Source organism: Pipra filicauda, unplaced genomic scaffold (genome assembly GCF_003945595.2).
Source record: "Pipra filicauda isolate LSUMZ 115617 unplaced genomic scaffold, ASM394559v2 scaffold11_size5308982_pilon, whole genome shotgun sequence".
Lineage (NCBI taxonomy): Eukaryota > Metazoa > Chordata > Aves > Passeriformes > Pipridae > Pipra > Pipra filicauda.
Window position 1 is genome coordinate 3,883,743 of NW_024103652.1, and position 20,983 is coordinate 3,904,725.

At 40.2% G+C, this 20,983-nt stretch overlaps 2 protein-coding genes across 4 annotated transcripts in view; both read left to right on the plus strand.

The window, feature by feature from the left end:
* PRORP (protein only RNase P catalytic subunit) overlaps window positions 1-5,706 on the plus strand; it is a 47,586-nt gene extending 41,880 nt beyond the window's left edge. For 2 of the 3 annotated variants that reach the window (XM_039386645.1, XM_039386641.1), the window contains 3 exons: window positions 781-929; window positions 1,556-1,751; window positions 3,248-5,706. In XM_039386645.1, the coding sequence (XP_039242579.1) occupies window positions 781-929; window positions 1,556-1,751; window positions 3,248-3,376 (474 nt within the window). In that variant the 3' untranslated portion in view covers window positions 3,377-5,706. Of the gene's footprint in view, window positions 1-780; window positions 930-1,555; window positions 1,752-3,247 lie in introns of those variants that run through there. The other variant, XM_039386646.1, reaches the window with a different exon arrangement.
* Window positions 5,707-7,984: 2,278 nt separating this feature from the next.
* PSMA6 (proteasome 20S subunit alpha 6) lies at window positions 7,985-20,227 on the plus strand. Its single transcript, XM_027726833.2, has 7 exons — window positions 7,985-8,141; window positions 12,103-12,197; window positions 12,957-13,038; window positions 13,298-13,453; window positions 16,311-16,489; window positions 17,128-17,222; window positions 18,917-20,227. Exons 1-7 carry the CDS (start codon window positions 8,066-8,068, stop codon window positions 18,972-18,974), a joined length of 741 nt encoding a protein of 246 aa, XP_027582634.1. The 5' UTR covers window positions 7,985-8,065; the 3' UTR covers window positions 18,975-20,227.
* Window positions 20,228-20,983: the final 756 nt, after the last annotated feature.

Below are 20,983 nucleotides of genomic sequence, written 5' to 3' on the forward strand. Positions count from 1 at the left end.
GTCTTTCCGGGCAGAAGTGAAATTGCTCTGTGAGCAGTCCACAGTAATAAACCTGGATGCTGAAAGCCAGAACCTTTGTCCTCCATGAGCTCAATCTGGGTGAAGCAGGGAGGGAAAGCCCCAGGCACAAGTGGCTGTCCTGAGAATCATTTATTGTGAAACAGGCACAGACCTAAAAGGCTGGTGAACAGTCCTTCTGAAGCGAGTTTACCACTTCAGGATGTTGGTTCATAAGTGGGCGGCTAGTCTGGATGTGGCTTTCATAAAGCCTTAATCCTGAGGTCACGGATTTCTATGTACTGTCGCTGGCTCGTTCCCCACAGGGCAGCCTGGACCCGTGTAGTTCTCCAATTCCGCCAACAGGTGGGGATGGAGAGGCGGTGTGTCTTGAGGCTTTCACATGTCAAAGGCTCGGTGCTTCATTTCCTAAAGCAGATATTACTGAAATCCCAGTGTTATTCAGTTCCCTCACCTGACTCGGAATTTCTGACATCTCCATACAAATCTTCCCAAGTTCATTCATGTAGTTCAAGCTGCAAGAGCTGGAAAAGGTTTATAATAATAATGTATTTTCTGTGTGGTTGGGAGCAGCTTCCTACAATTAATTGGTTTGTTGTTTCTTTTTTTCTTTGTCACTAGGGAGTTAATTTAGTTATCTGCTTAATTCGTATATGAGGGTAGTCCAGAAGTCCCTCTTGTTGAGACTCACATGTGAAAGTGTTTCTAGTCGGTCTGTTTTTACAGCTAAGAAAATCTTTGGTTTTGCTTTGTTTTTGGCAGCTGCTTGATGCTATTAACTGCCTGGCAAAAGACAATGTCCGGTTGCTCGTGCTGGGCCGCAAACATATGATGATTAACTCTTCAAATTGGAAAAGAGAGATTATGAAGGAGATGCAGAATAAGGCAGACTTCTTCTTTGCTGAAAATATGTAAGTTGAAGAAAATGGCTCAATATAATGGAGACCAACACCTGATTTATGTGGATTTTACTGTGGTTTTTAGTACCATTTCTAGTATCTTAATCTGTGTGTGTGTGAAAGAGAAATGTATCCCTTGCTATACTTGCTTAAAAACCCAATACATATTAAAAGTTGCATTGTGAAGAATTTCATCACTTGGAATCATGTTTACAGCTGTAAGGTTTATTAGGATTTATGGCTGTTAAAACCACTGCCAAGAACAGAGTGCCCTGAACTTGCACTTCTGATAGCATCAGTGTGCAGTTGTGGTCTGCTGCTTTTTGGGGGTATACTGATGAATTTTGGCAGTTCTGTTCCACATAGCTCTCTATTGTTAAACTTTGTGGCAGAAGATTATATTATTATCAGATTGTGATAAGAGGGGAAAAATGCTCTGTGTACCAATCCAATTTGTATTGTACTCTAGCTTTTGATGCCCTGTGGTAAGCCATTTTTTATTTTACCAGGGAACTAGAGTAGTGATGGGAATTTTTACTGTTGCTGATGAATAAACCTTGGATCAGCATTTGAATCATTTCCTGCAACCACTTACTGCTTTGTGAATGACATTTGTCTTTTCCATTTGTTTTGTTAAGCTCTGACGATGATGCCTTCTTGCTATATGCCACTCTCCGATCAGGCAAGCATTGTAAGTTCGTTACTAGAGACTTCCTCCGGGATCACAAGGCTTGTCTTTCTGACAGTCTGACACGTCATCTGTTCCGTAAGTGGCAGCGTGGACACCAGATAGTGTTATCCTCTTCTGGAGATGGAAAGCGTATAACTTTTTTGGTAAGTTTTCTGCTGCAGACAGAAAACACACAGAGCATATTCATTGAAGATACACAATTTCAAACTCTGGAAGTAAAAGTAGTCTTACTGGAGTCTAAGAAATGGATTTGTACCAATGCACTCAAAACTCCCCTGTTTACTGAAAATTCACTGTATTCACAAAGCATGCCACAAACAAGAAAACTGTCAGAAAGCCAAGAAATTCTGCCTAAATGTTTATAATATAAATGTAAATACAGGTTTATGCATACAAATGTTTCTAGTGCTGGAAACTCAGTAAACATTACTGGCACTCGGTAAATCCTGAGTGCCAGTGTTTTGATTTATTTTAAATTTTGAAATACCTTATTCTCCTCTGTAGCAGTGTTATAAAATATCATGCTTCTAATTGTACAACCAAATTTTATTCATCTTTATTTTAAAGAAGCAGGAAAATACAGGTATTTCAGTATTCACTATAATATTAACATATCTGGACTGTCTGCATTGTTATTGCCTACTTAAAGGAATAGTGTACCAGTGCAGATTCATTTTCTGCCTTCGCTGGTTGAAATTGTAAGATAACATTCATAATTACAAACAGACATACAGGCTTCTAAGAATGACAACCTTTCATTCAGTGTTGCCATACATACGTTTCATTTATGGAACCAAATAATGAATGTAGGGTTACCTGAGTAACACAACTTGAGCTGTGAAACACCCTGTTTCTTTTTTTTGTACAAAGGGGCTAGTAATTTTCACACCTTAATTCCCATACAAGTGATTTGGATGATTGGTATTCCCAGTCATAGCTGTCTTTTAGGTTATTCTGAAAGCTGTCAAGAAAAGTAGACTTCCGAGACTATACATACAGAGTGATAGTATATCCTGACAACCATAATTGCCAACCAGTAATGTTTCTTTTGTATTTGTGTTATATATGTTGAATTAGTATACCTGTAATATAATAGAGCAGAAAAACTGTTTATTATATTTGTTTGACTTGTTCTGAAAGTGTTAGTGATAAACCCTTTTCTTATGTCTCCTTGAAACAGTGCAAGTCGGTTCTGTAAAGAGATGCACTGGAAGAACAAGTACAAGATGTCATTAGTGTCATTAAACCCTATCAGTTCAAGCCTATAAACTCTACATCGAGAGTTAATTCCCATATGATTTTGTTTAACTGAACAGAAAAACAATAATTTTGCTATTTCTGGAAATTTGAGTGCATTGTGCTTAAATCATTATTACCTGGTGCTGATTAAAGACAGAATTTTAACCATTTATAATGACTCCTAGACCACAAAATACTAACAGATATTTTAGTTTTTCCTCCTGTACTAAAATTTAGAATTTGTTTGGTGTAAGGAAATAAAATGAGAGTTGTTAAAAGAGGTGAAACTATGGAGATTTCTAAGGTAAGCATTGGAAGTCATAAATACATGTAATTGGTATTTTAGTAATATATTGTATAAAGTCTAAAAGCAATGTTTTTCTCTGTTGTTTCCCAACAGCCAGCTTTCCAATATGACTGTGTGGTGCAGACTACAGGTGATACATGGCATATCCCCTATAAAGATGTTTTTGAGGAAAAATATTCATATCAAGTACCAAGAAAATGGCTCTGCATTCAACAGAAATGATGAAGAATGTAATTGCACAAGCTGAAGCTGCTTTTATTTTTTTTTTTTTTTGTAATCACTGCTGACTAGCAGAACTCAGCAGGACAATTATGTGATCAATATGTGAGGCCCGTAACTAAGGAAAATTTAGTGACTGCATTTTGTCAAAATCATTCCTGCAGTAAATCTTTTAACATCAGTGGTGGTCTAGCAGGGATGAATTAGGTCCATTATTTCCATCTTTACAGGCAATTTCTGTGGTTTGAATTAAAACTTGATTTTTCATCTTGGATTTTCAGTTTGGGGTTTTTTATCTTTTTTTTTTATCAAGCTTTTCATCTACACTGAAATTCATAAACTCTGTGCTTCAAAGAAATTAAGCAGGACTTACAAAGTACCTTCAAAGTTTATGGGGCTGACCTTACAACAGTGTTGCAAAATGTCTGCCTCTAATAAATGAAGCTTAGGGGGACAAATGGTATGTTTACCTTTTTCCAGGCACACATTAGTCCTAATACTTTCTCACACTAATTAGAATTCATTTGATCACATAGAATGCGAAATATTTGTTACAGCAACATGTATTAATATTTTGTTTGGAAGAATAAGGAAACAACCAGTGCAATATTTTGTGGCTCTTTCATACCTTCAAATTTGCTGCTTCTGACAGGATTTCACATCACTACAATAGTTTGCTTATGGGAATGCATGGGTTTTTAAATGAAAATCGATAACTAGAAATTCTTAAAGGCAATAATAGGACAAAACTGATTTTTGTAGATACATTTCTCTAAAACCCATCCCAAGTTATAAAGCAAGAAAAATAGTATAAATTACAGGAAAAATGTTCTAAGTTATTATTTTTAAGTGTGTGTATGGTAAACATGTTTGTTTATTGCACTTAAAACTTTAATGCAAGCCTTTTTCTCCCCAAAACATAGAAATGCCACATAAATCTCGGATGAAATATCATGATTTTGTCACATTTGTCTTGTATGCCGAAAAATCCTCTGAAACTCAGATGAACCATGCAGATCTTTTTGTATAGTACTTGTAGTTCTGAGCTCTTGCAAGCTCCCTCAGGATTCTTAGCATTCAAGCATGTTCCCTGCTATTTATTTTTTTTCCATGACAGAAAGCAATTCTGACACTTGCTGTTCTTCTGGTATCAGCTTCTAAACCAGCAGGTGTGATTTGCATATGGTCAAGTCCTTCAAATACTGTGCAGAAAGTGTAGAGGAGCTGGGTGCCTCCTAAGGTAACACAGAACCTTGGTTTTAAATTCATTATTGGTAGTGTTCCTCACAGTCGCCTTTTCTTGCAGAACATGACAGCTCCTATGGGGTCCTCCAGGAAAAGCAGAGAGGTTGGATCTACTTCTCTCATTCCTCAATACTTTTAATTTGTCAGAAGATTGTTTTTACAATTCTGTAAGTCAGAGAACTGCCACATCTTGAAAGTGGCAAATACTGCTTTTAAACTAAGTATCTGCTCCTGTACAGGACCACTTAGTTAGCAGCTGCTGCTCTGTACGAGGCTACCTTACTCTCTGTATGAAGTTCCACAGCAGCATAAGCTGGTGTGAATCGGTGCTGTTACAGTTCTCATTTGGTACTAGCTCTGATGGTTGTGCAGCCTGAAGCAATTCAGAGCTGGGTTGTCTGAATGCAAACCCCTTACAAAATTTGCTTCAGCGAGGTCTAAATGGGTATTGTTGCACTGAACTAGCACCGGTGCACAAGTACTGGTACCTGTGTGGGCGTGGGGCTGAAACGTCAGGCTGCAGAAGGTGGGTCCCAGAAACTGGACCTTCCGGTTATCCATTTCATTACCAGGCATGTTCACCTGTTGCAATTTGTGTTCTACCTCACCTTGATCATTAACAGACATGCATAGGATCAACATCTAGCTGGAATGCATGCATCCTCTGCTTCCTTTTGGCTGAGGACATGTCCCCAATCAGTCACTTGGGTTTCACCTCAAAAACTGTTCTTATGGAAATACTGTAATGCCTTCTAAATAAGAACACTAGATACACAGTACTAATGTACTTGGGGGACAGCGGAACCGAATCTGGAATTTACAACTGGAAGGTGTCACAACATTAGTGGCAGATTTGTGACTTTTTGTTTTTCAGTATTTGCTTCTAATACACTTCTCTGTAGATCTTTGCAGGAAATTAATGATCTCCTCTCTAGAACCAAAGAAGAAACAACCTACAGACTTTTTGTTTGTATGCTACCTGTTACATAGATGCACATGGTCTCCAGAGGCTCTGTTCTGACTGAGATTATTTATTGGCATGTTATGTAAGACATTTATGAAATAACATTTCTTTTGTGTTGCTGTAAGTCTTCAAATTTCCGATTACTGAAACAGGGCATTTCAAGATAACGATGAATATGAGGATTTTCTTCTTGAGTATGTAAAGGGAATTCTGAGGGCTTCATTGGCAATAAATATGAGAGCCAAACCAAAGCATACCAACATCTACCAGCAGATCTATTTGACATCTCCTGCTGTTTATACAGTAAAAATTCAAGGTAATTTATTAGAGGGGTGGTTCATGCTGAATGCTAGAGAGGCAAGTCTTGAGAACAGTACAGGAATTGTTACCCCCAGAAGGATACTGACTGCCATATGCTAGCACACAGAGGGGAGAACAGGAATCAGAAGGAACGAGACCTTAGCTTTGTGTGCTGCATGGCATGGAGCTGGAGACACACTGGCAGGATAGAGCTGAGGAAGACTGAACTGATTCAGCCTGTTCTCCTGCTCTTTTGTGAATGGCTTCATCTCCAAAATCACCCACTTACTGCTAATATGTTAAAAAGGTGTCAGTGAAGTCAGCCTTCCTCAGGATCCAGCAACATGGAATTTGACTCTCATATGGTTGATCAGAGGTGATGATGAACATTAAACCAAAAACACATGATTGCTCCTCTGAAACAATGCTGTACTTTGGAATCTGACAAAATTGCTATGTAGATGGAGCAAACTTCTGGAAGCTGTATCCTGAAAGTATCATAACTTCTACTCCATCATGTCTGTGGTGTTGAGCAACTGTTACTCTTTTTTTGTCTAATTCAAATATGGAATCTTTGATTTCTTACTTTTTGGCAATCGGGCCAAATGTTTGATACTCGTTTCCATTTCCCCATGCCCTTTTTCTCAAGGGAAAAAAAAAATCAGACATTAAACTCTGTTATAGAACGGAAGAGCTTTGTACATGGAAGAACTGTGAGGGTAGGGATCATCATGTTGGAAAAACAATGGTCTTAAGAGACACAGAAGTCATAAAAATCATGAATGTTGTGGAGTAGATGCCTAGGGATCGATTGCTTGCTGTGTCTTCCAGTACAAAAGTGGCATCAAATGGTACTGGCAGATAGAAGGTTCAGATAACATGGGAGGTTTCAGACAAAACCACACAACATGTTGTTACGCTGAGCAGCTCTTTGCCACGGCATGTCATGGGTTCGAGAAGTTCACGTGAGTTCAAGGGAAGACCAGCAAGTTCATGAGAGGGAACCAGCAAGGATTACTAAATAACCAGACACTATCCCTGCCTTGAGAAGTCCCTCCAGATGGTTGGAGACTGGGAGAGGAGTGTATCATTAAAGGCGCTCTCTGTAGTCCTAATATTTTTCCTTGGGCATCCTCTTTTGGCCACAATTGGAGACACAGCATTGAGTCAGACTCCATGTCCGACCCAGCAGACACAGTTGTACATTTTCATGTTCTCTGTGTTCCAGTGCCTGCATCTCACCTTTAAACATTTCATGTCCGCCCACAAAGGGCTTCCTTAATGAAAGGGACAAACTCTGCACCTTGTAATATACAGTAAGACATTTTCTTCTCCCATAGCATTAATAAGTAGGAAGAGTATTTTGAAAAATTTGAGAGTGCAGACTTGTATTGTGCGGCATGCACAAAATGCACTTGCATTCTGCTTTTTCAACTAAGAGTAAGCTCATTTAATAATAATTTTAAAATAGAAGTGTGGATACCAAAACACAGCTTCTCCAACTCTTTTAAGGACCAACTTTTAAAAAAATGCCTTCCCATGAAGAGTAGGGGAAATCCAACAAGATGAAAGGCAAAAAACCCCATATGTTCACGAGTTTAAATTTGGGGAATTTCCCTTTGTACTGGACACCGATAAAAAGTATTTTCACATTGTAACGCAGCTGCAAGAACAATTACTTATTGTGAGTACCTTAAGCATGTTTTTTGAGGTATTTGCTTTAAAATTATACTCATTAAAGAGAGCACGTGGAATGATTTACTTTGGAAAATTAGGAGGGGTTTTGTTTTCCTGGCTGGCTGGTGATGCTTTTATCCCGTTTTCCGCTGTTTCCGTGCGCATTCCCTAAGGCACGTCCAACGGGATTCTGGGTTTCCATGAATCAAAAACCACCCGACCAGCCTGGCACCCCAAGGCTTTTCCCGCTCCACACTGCCCCTTCCCCCGCGCTACAGCGGCCCTGCCGCAGTGACTCTGCATGTCGCGACAGGGCAGCGGGCGGCGGCCGCGACGGGCGGGCATGCGCAGCGCCGCGGGGGGAGCGTGACTGTGCGCGAGCGGCGCCCGCCTCGGCGCCTGCGCGGAGGGGCGCGTGACCCGGAAGCGGTAGGGCGCTGTGTGTCGCAGGGCCCTGCACGCGCACTGCTCCCCCGGCCGCGCGCCGCTCCCGCGCCGCTCCCGCCATGTCGCGCGGCTCCAGCGCCGGGTTCGACCGGCACATCACCATCTTCTCGCCCGAGGGCCGCCTCTACCAAGTCGGTGCGTGTCCGCCCCGCGGGGCCGCCGCAGAACTGCCCCGTCACGGGCCCGGCCTGCCCAGCTCGGCGGCGGCCGACTCGGGGAAGCTCCGCCGAGCCTGGCGGCCAGTGCGGAGCGGGACGTGGTGCCTCCCGTGGCTCGGGAGTCTCGGTTCCCGCCTGACCTGGTCCCACGCGGTGCGGGGAAAAGCCCGGTGGGAGCCTGGAGCAGCGGCGGTCCCAGTCGTGCCGGCGTGGGGACCTGGGAAAGGGATGCTCGCATGAGATAAGGAAAACTTAGAGCCAGGGTGGGCTTTTTCGAGTGTCCCCTGCCATGGGAGGGATCTCCTGTGAGTTCCTGGTGTTCGATTTCAGATGCTTGGAGACCAAGACTGCAGTTATCCAGGGGCTGTTTATTCCTCCTTAAGTGTTTCTTGTGTGTCTTGCCAAGCTTAGGAGCATTGCGTTTTGGAATCTGAGAACTACGACAGCTTTTTGAAATGGGACTTGAACTGCCTCAAACCCTGCATGCCAGAGTGACAGAGTCAGTTTTTGGATGTAACCCATGCGCTTCCTTGTTACACCTGAGTGCCTTGTGTTCTGTAAGCCATGGCCTGTGAGGCAGCAGCACCCATCCTTTATTTTCAGGCTCCTTTGAACAATCTGCAATGAAGCTGTGGCCTTGCTTCAGCTTCTTCCATAGACCACTTTTGTTCCTATTTTTACAGTGCACCGGCTTTTATGGAAGCACATCATGGTGCTCCTTGTGCAGGATGCTCAGGGACAGCACAGTCAGCTCCCAGCCTGGCAGGACAGTTGGCTGAGAGGGCTCCTGGAGGATCCGCACAACAGGGACAGATGAATTGTTTTGCAGCGTCATCCTGATGCCATCTTCCCCTGGAGCTTAGTGGCTCCTCCCCAGCTTTGGTGGCTTCATTGTACATCCATTGCATGGCATATCCATACATCCATTTGTTCTCCAGGAAGGGAGGTTGCTGGCATCAGACTGCATAAATTGTCTGTTGTAGCCATTAGTTTCTTTTGTGACTGCCCTTGAGTTTTTCTCAGGAAGAAGCCTGTGTGGACTAGGCTTCATGGGCAGGCGGCCCAGTCTTGAGCAATCCTTTCTTCAGGGAGGAACAAGGAAAGCACCTGTGTATGGGTGCCTGTACACAGGCAGAAAGTTACCTGTATGAGATACCTTCATGCGGGTACTGTCTTGTATCTGGAGCATGTGTAATGCTTATACGCAGCTTGCATGGCAAACATTATACATACAGATGGTAGGGACAGTGCTTCCTCACACAGGGTGTCAGTGGTTCTGTGATAGGAGAGTCATGGGTTCCAACCTTCTGTCACCATTAAAACGGGCTGGTTGGTCTGCATCGCTTTTCAGTCTGTTTCTCTGTTGCAGTACTGCTTGTTGGGAATGCTTTCTGCATTCTGTAGTAGAGAGGAAATTGAGCCTTGGTTTCTGCCTCCTGGGTATATTCAGCCATTAGGTTAATATATGACAAATATTTAGTATCTCCATACCTTTTAACAGTGTCTTAGACGCAAATATCCGCATGTGTGTTTGAGAGCCTCTGCACACAGCCTGAAGCTGCCATAAAGATATTTTAAGTACCTGTATGCTATAGGAAGAAAAATATGTAGATGTGCAGTTACCTTTAGGCAAGAGTGAGCTCACTTTACCTGCAGCCAGGCTGGTAGCCACGGCATGGGCAGAAATCTCATGTTTGCTTGTGGTCAGATATCTAAATTTACCTATTTTATCCTTATCTCTGTGCTGGATTCAGATTAACTAGGGGCTGTCAAGGATGAGCATGGACATGTGTTGCTTTAAGGTTGCCTTAGGACTTGAAGTTTTTCTGGAATTGGCAGAACAGGAACAGAGATTTTCAGCATAATGATATTGGACTGAAATGCCTGTACTTTTTCTTAGGTCTGTCTTCTGCTTCCAAAGCTCAAAAAATTCATGTGCTGTTGAAGTGATCTCATATGGGAAAACTAACAGTTATTTCTCATTACTGTAGTTAAAATCCCTCAGAACATCAGCGTTCTCTTGCTACTTATTAGTTCCACTCTTCAAAGATGATGTTTCTTCTAAGTAGAGTCCTGGCGGGTGAAGAAAATTATTATAGTCAAATTTCTGACTGTTGTGATATATTCAGGGAACAGCAAGGGGCTGCTGTTCTCAGAGAGAATATATGCAGTGCTACTGAAGTACTTACACAGAAGTAAACAGACTTAAAACACCACTAGCAACTTGGATTTGTTGCACTGTAAGAGCCACTTCACCTTTTGGCTTGTCTCTTTGAAAACTGAGCAATGGAGATGGTAATAGTACCAGTGCCAGAAGGGACTGCAGTTCAGCAAGCCTGGTTGTCAGTACTTGTGAGCAAAAACTAGTTTGTGAGGGCACCTATTCCTGCTGCCACCTGTGTCACAGAACCACAGAATAGCTGATGTTGGAGGGGACCTCTGGAGATTATCTGGTTCAACCCCTTGCTCAAGCAGGCCCACCTAGAGCTGGTGGTCCAGGACCATGTCCAGGCAGGTTCTGAATAGTACAGGCAACCTGTGCCAGTGCTCAGTCACCATCACGGGCAAAAAGTGTTTTTAGGTGTTCAGTTTGTTCCAGTCACCTCTGATTCAGTCCCATCACTGGGCATTGCTGAAAATAGCCTGCTCTGTCCATTTGCTTTATACCCTGCCTTCAGGTGTTTCTACACATGAATAAACAAGTGTTGCAGAGCCTGGGCATGGGGCTTCAAATGTGACCAGTTTGTGGGCAGTGCTGGCTCACGTCTCACTGGGTTCTGTGCTTCACTGCAGGCTGGCACTGATCATCCCAGGGGACGGGAGTGAAGAGGTGAGCGGAGTTGTGCATCTAGCAGAGGAAAAGGGAGAACATCCTTTTTGGCATGTTTGGGTAACCAATAAATGCTCTTATGTCTGAGAGTAATAAATACAGTGCCATAAAAACCTGACTGGTCAGCCCTTCCTCAGCACTGACTCAGCAGATTGAACATTAAGATCCCGGTATTGCAAGATTTGGTTTTTTTCATCTTCAGATTATTACTCTTCTGTTTTACAATCTCTTCCATAGATCCAAATGCAGTTTTTAAAACAGCTGGGTTTCTTGCTCACATTATTTTAGAAGATAGTTTTGGCAATTTACTGTGCTGTTTGTAGACATGTTCTAAATTCTGGTTTCACTTGCATAGCTAACAGAAAAATCACCCACATTTAGCTGCTGCCTGAAACTTGCCTTTCTTAGCCAGATATTAAAAAGTTCTGAATGTTTATCGTATGTTGCCAGATAAACAGGTTTTAAAGTTGTTTCATGGATCATTTCAAGTAAATCTTAATCCATTGTACTTATATGAAAAATGCTGTTTAGTTGGCATCTGTGTAGATTTCATTCTAAAAAGTGAATAAAAGCATTACAGTATTTGAATGTCAAGTCAGAAAATGTGATAGTAAGGCTAAAACCCATCTCCTGTGTCTAGTCAATCATATCAGTTTTCATCTATATCAGTTAAGAACTAGAAAATAAATTTATATCCTTGCAATGGTAGCAATGCTTAAAATACTAAACTTCATGTCAAAAATTCTTCTATAAGAATTTATGGTTACTGTAGGTTAAGTGGAACCATTTATCAGAACGACCTTTTTGTTTTAAAACATATTCTGTTGCTGTTAAGCTTGAACAGAACGAAACAGCAAATTATAAGAAATATTTGAAGGAAGCAGTGACAGTGGTTTTGTGAAGAGAATCAATGACTTCCAATAACTGTCAGAAAGTTCTTGTGCACATTGTACTGAAGACCTTAAGGACACAAAGTGCTGCACAAGTATTAAAATATTAAAAAGGCCACAACTTGGCAAGATTCCTGGGTGGGGGGAAGATGTGTCAGAGTTAGTTGTACTAGTATCTCTGACGCAAGTTTTTTGTTAACACTTATATGTTTTTCTAGAATATGCATTTAAGGCCATAAACCAAGGTGGACTTACATCTGTAGCTGTTCGTGGGAAGGATTCTGCAGTAATTGTAACACAGAAGAAAGTACCTGTAAGTAGTCTGGTTTTGAGGGGTGGTCTGGAAGGAGAGTAGAAAAAAGGTGGGGGTGAGACTCTGCAACACTGATATTATATTTATTAGCACTGACATATATTGTTGCTTGAATTGAATATGTAATTATCCTGCTTATTACAAGTTCTAGATCCATTTAGTGCTCAGCTGTGAATTTCCTCACCAAATACTGCACTATTGGTTTCCTCTGTAGCTGTTGAAGGGATAAAGCTAAAATATAAAGTTGATTCTGCTGTACTTCAGCATGCATACATTGCTCTGGCTTGTAAGGGCTGAGTTGTCCATAATCAGTTCCCTGATTTCTTGAATTGCTACTGAGAAAATGTTATACCAGTAGCATGCAGAAGAGGTTTTCATGAGTGTTTTGGCTCAGTGATGATGTATTGTTGACAAAAGTGGTAAACTTTTGTGTCTAAAGGGGGACACCATGTAATAAGAGAGCAAGTTTTTGTATGTGGGTTCTGAAAGTTTCTTCAGAGGGAAAAGGACTGTGATGTAGATCGTGTTCTTGCTGTTATTCTTTTCCAGATACTGCGGTTTTGATCTTCCCTATTCTCCTATTTCTTCCTTTGCATGCCTACAGCAGTAAATGGTGGAGAGCCTGCAAAACAATTTTTGGCTGTTAGTGGGTCCTTTTGGGCTCTTCTGTAGATAGCAGAGCATCAGAGTCTGTTTTTGTTATTTTTTTAAACTTCAAGGACAGTGTTTTCTATTAGATTATTTTTATTTCCTCTTTAGGACAAGTTACTGGATTCCAACACAGTGACTCATTTATTCAAAATCACTGAAAATATTGGTTGTGTGATGACAGGAATGACAGGTATTTAATTCACCATATTTTTTTAAATATTTAAAGCATGTCAGGTTTTTTATGTAGTTCGCTAGCTTTGCATCATATAATATCAATAAATGCTCTAGGAGATTTGTTCCACTCAGTCTAGTTTTGGAGAACTTATCTAGTTCTGATGGGTATGTTTAAAGACAATGTGAAGTTGGACCTGGAATTTGTATTCTCAGGCAATGCTGGAAATAAACTTGGTACATGTTCAGTGAAATTAATATTCGTTCTTTCTGTCTAGCTGACAGCAGATCCCAGGTGCAGAGAGCCCGCTATGAGGCTGCTAACTGGAAGTACAAGTATGGCTATGACATCCCTGTGGATATGCTGTGTAAAAGGATTGCAGATATTTCTCAGGTCTATACGCAAAATGCTGAAATGAGGCCCCTTGGTTGCTGTAAGTACAGTGTGTGAAATTAATCTCTTCTGTTTCTTGTCTAAGCTTGCAACTTCTTGTATAAGAAATTCTCACTCATTTTCAAAATGGGCAGCTGAAGGAGTAAGAGGCATGAACAGCCAAATGAGAGAACAGCTTTGAAAGTCTTGAATTGGAGCCATGATTTTACCATTGACTCAGCATTTGAAATGATGTGGCCTCTTTAAAATGTGTGATACTGTTTCACTTCAGTTTTTGGGGCCTAGTCTGTTTGCACTGCACAGTGAGGTCTGTAAGTGTGAAATGCTCTTTTTAATGGTGTCTGTTTGTGGTGGTTTGACCTTGGCTGTATGCCAGGTGTCCACCAAAGCTTCTCCATCACTCTCCTCTTCAGCTGGACAGGAGAGAGAAAAAATACCATGAAAGGTAAGATAAGGACAGGGAGAGATCACTCACCAGTTACTGTCATGGGCAAAACAGACTCAACTTGGGGAAATTAATTTATTACCGAGCAAATCAAAGTAGGATGCTGAGAAGTAAAACCAAATCTTCAGAACACCTTCCCCCTACCTTGCTTCCCAGGTTTAACTTTATTCCAGATTCTCGACCTCTCCCTCAGAGGGGGACAGGAAGGTGAGTAGCGGTCAGTTTATCACACATTGTTTCTGCTGCTGCTTCCTCCTCAGGGGGAGGACTCCTCACACTCTTCCCCTGCTCCCTCTCCAAGGGAGGTAGTCCTCCTCTCCAAGGGAGATATCCTCCTTTAATTTCTCCAGAGCGAGTCCTTCCCATAGGCTGCAGTTCTTCATAGAGTGCTCCAGCATGAGTTCCTCTCTCCACAGGGCCACAGGTCCTGCCCCAATGCAGGCTTCCCATGGGGCCACAGCCTTCTGCAGGCATCTACCTCCTCCAGCACAGAGTCCTCCAGGGGCTGCAGGTGGATCTCTGCTCCACCATGGACCTCAGTTGCCTCACCATGGTCTTCATGGGAACCTCTGTGCTGGTGGCTCCTCCCCTTCCTTCTTCACTGACCTGTGTCTTCAGACCTGTTCCTCTCTCCTATTCTCACTCTCTATCCTGTCTGTATTTGCTTCTTTGCTTCTGACAAATAACTTTTTTTTCTTCTTAAATACATTATCCCAGAGGTGCTGCCACTGTTGCTGATGGGCTCCGCCTTAGCCAGTGGTGGGTCCATCTTGGAGCTGGCTGGCATTAGCTCTGTTGGACATGGGGGGAGCTTCTAGCAGCTCCTCACAGAAGCCACCTCTGTAGTACCCTCCCTGCCAAAACTTACCATGCAAGCCCAATACACTGTGTCTGGGTAAACATGGCTGTTAAAACAGACAGATGGAGAGTGCAATTATGCTTGTGCAGAGTTTGTGGCGGTTTTATCTAAATAGTATGTATAGGACAGATCTGCATTATTTTTGGTCTTAACTTAGCCATCATGGATATAATGTAGAGAAGAAGTGCTAAAAATATTTCCCTTGCAAATATTTCTACAGCTTGTTTTATAACAGCAAATGCAGCTTAAATTAAAAAAAAGTTGTGTTAAAAGTCGTATATTTGTAGATATTCCTGGTCGTCTGTGTGTTCTGAGGTTGGTTTTGACTTGTTTTTTCTCTTACGTTTGACTGTAAGCAAATTATAACTGTGCTCATAGGGTGTTTGGGAACTGAGGTAAAAGACTTAAAAGGTTTCCTCAGCTACTTTTTCATTAACCATTCTGTCTGGGTTTTTTTTTGATTGGTTGGGTTTTGCCAGGTTTTTTTTTCTTTTAAGAAGAATAGTTCAGAATTGATGAATCACTTCTCATAATCATAGTAGGCACTACAACTTCTCACTAAAGAAGCAACATTCAAGGTTGCATCACAGTTTCCATGATGGGGCAATTTTCCTATGCTTGTAATTTTCAGGAATGATTGTTTCTTTCTTCCCTTGGTATTTCCCATGCCTTGATACTACTGGAAATTTCTTTTTTAAAATATGTGAATAAAAATGTATTTTTCTTGACTTCCCTTAGTCTCTTTTAAAAATATGAAGGGATTTTTTTTCTATCGTATTGCTGCTCAGAAGCTTATCAACTCTAACCACTGGTAAAAAGTTACACAAGTGTAAAGTGAAAATAACTGAAAATCTTGACCTTATTCTGTTTTGAGTTTTTATTGCAAGTATTTCTTTTTACTTATTTTTTAATATGCATAATGAGACAATGCAGCTGTAAATCAAGAAGTGAGAGTGAACACATGCATTTCAGTGATGTGATCAGTTTGTGTTACTTGAAATCTATTCAGCTTAAACTTGGTCAAATGGTCTTCAGAGATTCAGTTTGTCCTGATTTCTCCATTTCTCCATTTAATTTCAGATTCTTTTTTTCTTTAAAGAAAAGAGGAAAAGGTATATAATGCTTTTCAGTGCTTTTTAGGATTACAAACGAGAAATCTAAATTTGATCTTTTAATATTTCTATTAGTTTCAACATGTTTGTAAAGTTGCTTTCTAATAGAAAGCACATTGTAATGGAACTACTGTTTACACTTTATGTCATATAACACAGGATGTGAGCTGTGGCTAGGTTAACTTTTGTGTTTCCTGACTTTGTGGTTCTTTACACACTGAGCGTGGTAAAAATGTGTTTTTAATGAGTAGCCTTCCTTGGGAATCACGGAAATATAGTTCGTGCTAAACTGAGTCACACCTGGTAATGAGATGCTCATAAGAAATGGCAAATTAAAGAGGAAATCGCAGCTCCAGGTATGGACTGATTCCCAGAAATGTACTGCTGTGCGTGCACGTTTTTTCACAGGAGTATCCATTCTGTTCTTGAATTGAATTGATAAAATTGGGAAATAAAAAGATTAACAAATTTTCTCTTCAAGGTATGATTTTGATTGGTATTGATGAAGAACACGGCCCTCAGGTATACAAGTGTGATCCAGCAGGTTACTATTGTGGATTCAAGGCCACAGCTGCAGGAGTTAAACAGACAGAGTCAACCAGTTTTCTTGAAAAGAAAGTAAAGAAGAAATTTGACTGGACATATGAACAGACAGTAGAGGTAGGCCAGCAGAAGGAAATAAAGATTTGTTAAAGTATTTTTAATGAATGTGCTGCATGTAGACTTGCAATATAGAGAAAGGCAGGTAGGCATTTCTGCTTTCCTTGCACTTCCGTATTGCTGCCATAGCAAGAATAGCTATTCCAACCAGAAAATCTTTTGAAGGTATTCTGCAAATGTTTAAATAGTCATCTATTCTGCTTTTTCTGCATTATGTTAGCTGAAGAAGATTCTGTAATTGTAGCACTCCCATTGTAGCTGGTGGTTGGTTACTACAGTGCTTGGTTTTGGGAATACCAGTATGACTTACTTTTAGTCGCATTTAAAACAATCTTCATATTAGAAGGCATTTCAGACAGGATCTCTGCATGATAGAAGGTTGGTTTTGTTGTGTGGTTTTTTTACTACGAAAATGACTTGTCCTTTGCTTTTTGTAGATTGGTCTTTTTAGGGAGAGGAGTGGAGAGGTACTGTGTTCTGTAGCAAGGAAAAACTATTTGGAACTTCTAAGCTGAGGTTTTGAAGTGAAAGGAAATAACTTTAAACTAGAAGGAAGGGTAGTTGTTGATGCTATGTCTATTTAAAAGAAAAGCCTTAGTGCTTTATTTTTAATGATGAGGAGTTTTGTCATCTTTCAGACAGCAATAACATGCCTATCTACTGTACTGTCCATTGATTTCAAACCTTCAGAAATAGAAGTTGGTGTAGTCACGGTGGAAAATCCTAAATTCAGGTAGGTGATCAGTGTTGATAAAACTTGGTGTGTTTCTCTGGTTATTTGCAATTAGTTTTACCTTCTTGTGTAATCATAAATCAAGAAAAGAGATAAATTCCAGAGGTTGACGTTCTGGAGATTTTTATACTTGTAACTCTTCAAAACATGTAGGGGTAGAAAACATTGTTTAAAAAAAAAATACATTTTTAAAACGTTTGACATGGTTAAGGGATTCAGTAAAGTGTTCTCTTTCATTTCTTAAAAGGGTAGTGTTTTACCTGATGATTGAAATGTAGTTACATCTGGTCTAGTTGTGCTCTCATGGTTAGGAGCATAAAAATCTTTCTTCGTACTGGTAGCTGGAGTTCACTTCCAAATGATAGTCATGCCAATTAATGCAGTAAAGTCTGGTGTACATTATGAAACATTTACAAGTTCCTTATTTTTTTAATCCTTTTCTAAATTTAATCTTTAAATTATTCTTACTCATCTTGTAAATGTAGCAGTTTTTAACATCTCCAGTATATAGTTAATAGAATGTTCATTTGTATGATTTGAAATATTCTATTTAAATTTGACAAGATTAAAAGTTCTTGGATTTAAAAAATCACTGTAGTGATTTGGAAATGGCTGAACTTTTACTTCCTGAATACACTGAATTCCTATCCACCATGAAAGCAAGGCACCTGTTATTTCCTCCCTCCCTGATTGTTGCCTGAGTGTGAATGCAGCACACTGTGTGGACCAAGATTATTTGGTCAGTGTGTCAAGACAACACCTGGAAGTCTTCCTGTTGAGGGCAGGAATACTTCACATCGGATACAGTGTACTGGACAGCCTTCTGAAGACACAATGAAGTATGTGTATAATGCATACAGAAGTATGAATGAAATGTGGAAGAAAAAGCTTTGGGGATTTTTCGTAATGCAAAACAACCCTCCAGATACAGCTTACCTAAAATTTTGATAAGTTTGACTTGCTTCATAGGGGCTCAGTTATTTCTGCCTTAAGCTGTCATTGGTTCTTTTATTTATTTAAGAAGAAAAAAAGAGAGGAACAGCTAAATAGGCAATAAAGTTCTCCGCTACTTTAGTCTAATTACTGTGTAAGTGGGGATTGGAGAGAGGCTTCAAACCATTGGGTCCTACAGGTGCAATCTTTTAAATGTTTCCTTCCTAAGGTTTTTTGAAGTTGACACAATGATGGTGGGTGGTTTTACATTTGGTGGTGTGTGCTTAGAACAACAGAATAGCTCAACATCTTTGAGAAAGCATGCAGGAGCTGTATTACTACTTTTCTACTGCCGCTCAAGTGTCAAGTGCTAGCTTTCTGCCAAACTTTATTTATTGGTCATCTGTCCTTTTCAGAAAGGGCAGATAACAAGCAGAGGGAGAAGGCTATGAAAACATGGAGTAATCATACTACTAATTACCATACCCATTCTTCTTACCAGGTCCTAACTTGAAAATGTATTACTCGTGAAGAATTACCTGTTCTGTTAACACCATTTGTTACCTCCTTTTCTCTAGTGCCTTTGATTATTCCTTTATTTTTCAAAAAGAATTGAAATGTCAGCCTGTGGCCCTGGCAGCAGGACTTTAAAAGAAAGATGCATTGCTGTAAAACTTAATTGTGGAGATATTAGGTGGTAATATTGGAAATTAAGGGGAAGAATCATTTAAGCTATTTAAGATTTCTTTTTGTTCTTTCAGGATCCTTACAGAAGCAGAGATTGATGTGCACCTTGTAGCTCTGGCAGAGAGAGACTAATTAGCATTCCCATTTCCATTGTCTGTGCTTCTGGCCAGGATGTTTGGTGAAAAGAAAACACTTACTGATGGCTTTAGATTATGGGTGGGAAACAATGTTCGCTATATGATGTATTTTACTCTGTACAAATAAAACAGAGGTTTTTGAAATGTGTTGTATCTCCTTTTAATACAATTTTTTCAGCTTTCAATTCTGTGAAACTTATCCAAATGCCTGATGATTTTGAGTGTTCTGTGATGATTGCTTGCCTTTTAATTGTATTTTAAGAGAAGTTTTATACTCTGAGCTGTATTTTTCATCTGAGCTATTTGGCTCCTAGTGTAAAGCTATATATCAGTTTTTGTGGTGTGTGTCCCCTGGGATAATTCTTACATTCACATTCATTCTCTCCTTGCCCTGATGTTAAAAGGCTTACAACGTTACTGGTTTAATTGTGGGGAAATTAAGAAGATCTTAATATTTGCTCAGGTTTGTAGGAGGATATAGGGCAAAAACTGAAGGAAAAAGCTTGAGCTGTGAGCTCCGGTCCAGTCCTTTACACTAATTTATTTGGGGTACAGGTAGTGAACAGACGTCTGCTGTAATTAAACAGCTCTGAAGCTAATATTTATTTAGGGAACATATTCTATATGCAGTGTACTTTAGGATTTTGGCTGTTAGTCACCTACCAGGTTTTGAAGCTTTGGCAGGCAGTGCCAGAAACAATGCTGGGGCCGGATGTGGCCAACAGACAAAATCCATCAACAGGAGTGTCTCTGGGAAGCAATTGCTCTTGCTCCTTCAGAGGTTCTGGGTTAGGAGAGAAGACAGCAAAAACTTGAGTGAAGGTAAAGAAAAATGCATTTTTGTTTTGCTTCAATTGAAGGGGTTCCAGCCTCAGCAGGAAAAATGGAGATGAAGTGGTGAGGAAGGAGACACTGAGGAGAAGGGGAAGATTACCAGACAGTTTTAGCTGTTGCACAGACACGTTGAGTCTTCTTGAAAGAGTGCCAAGCTAATACAACTTGGTTCCTTACCTTCATTCCTCTGCTGTGCTCTTCCCACATTGGCTTTAATTATTCCAAAATTTTCTTTGATTTTTTTTCAAGACCTTTGGGGAAGGCTTCATAAGTCATCAGAAACTGGAATTGTGTAATTTTTTTCTTTGTGCTTTACAGTTAAAGCCCCTTGAATGTGTATTTTTCAAGTTCATTGTAGTAAAGAAGATGCAATTCTGTGTTTGGTGGTTTTAATAAAAGACAACGCTAACCTTATGTGATAACTCAGTTGAAGAGATTCAGATATACTGTGAATTGTTGACTTCAGAAAGCTTTTTGAATTTTCATTCATGCCTCTGTGCTTCCCTCATGTCAGATAGTGTAGTACAGATGATAAAATGAAGCACTCCTGCTTCTGGTTTTGGGTTGGTTATCTGAGGATTCTGTGTGGGTTTGTGAAACAGTTGGCACATTTGTGCAACTAATGGCGTGTTCAGAAAGGTGTGTTGTTTCAGTTGTCGGTGATGGCTGAGTTTCTGAAACACCCTAGGATCTTTCTTCCTAATACTCTAGTTGTATAACAACCTGGAATTTGAATAGACTTAGGTCATCATTTATTCTGCCATAAAATATAATCCACTCATAATTTGTTCTTGATCAGCTTTAATAATTTATAGAAAACTTCACTAATGACTTCTTGAACTTCCTTGAAAATTAAAAGGAAGAGGACAATCAGGGAGCCATATGACTAGAGCTCATTTGCATAGTATTTAGTATCAAAACTCCCTGCAACTCCTTTAATTCTAAATTTTGGAGCTTGTATGGCATTGTATAACTCAGGTATGGTTCTGAGAGGAGTGGGTGTTTGTTCATACATTGTTTTGCATGCCTGTTTTGCAATGCAGAACAACCCATCTTGTGTTCAGAGATGAGGAAATAAGCTGTCTACAATATATTAGCTGTAAATGTTGCTTTTTTTTTAATAAGCAAAGTTAAAATTGCAGCAACTGAAATGTTATTTTTGCTAGTGTT

What these genes read in the sequence shown, in the direction of transcription:
- PSMA6 (XM_027726833.2), top strand. Translation starts at nt 8,066, where the DNA reads ATGTCGCGCGGCTCCAGCGCCGGGTTCGACCGGCACATCACCATCTTC. An exon ending in TGTGATGACAGGAATGACAG is followed by an intron (nt 13,039 to 13,297) that starts GTATTTAATTCA and finishes CTTTCTGTCTAG; the next exon opens with CTGACAGCAGATCCCAGGTG. An exon ending in CATATGAACAGACAGTAGAG is followed by an intron (nt 16,490 to 17,127) that starts GTAGGCCAGCAG and finishes GTCATCTTTCAG; the next exon opens with ACAGCAATAACATGCCTATC.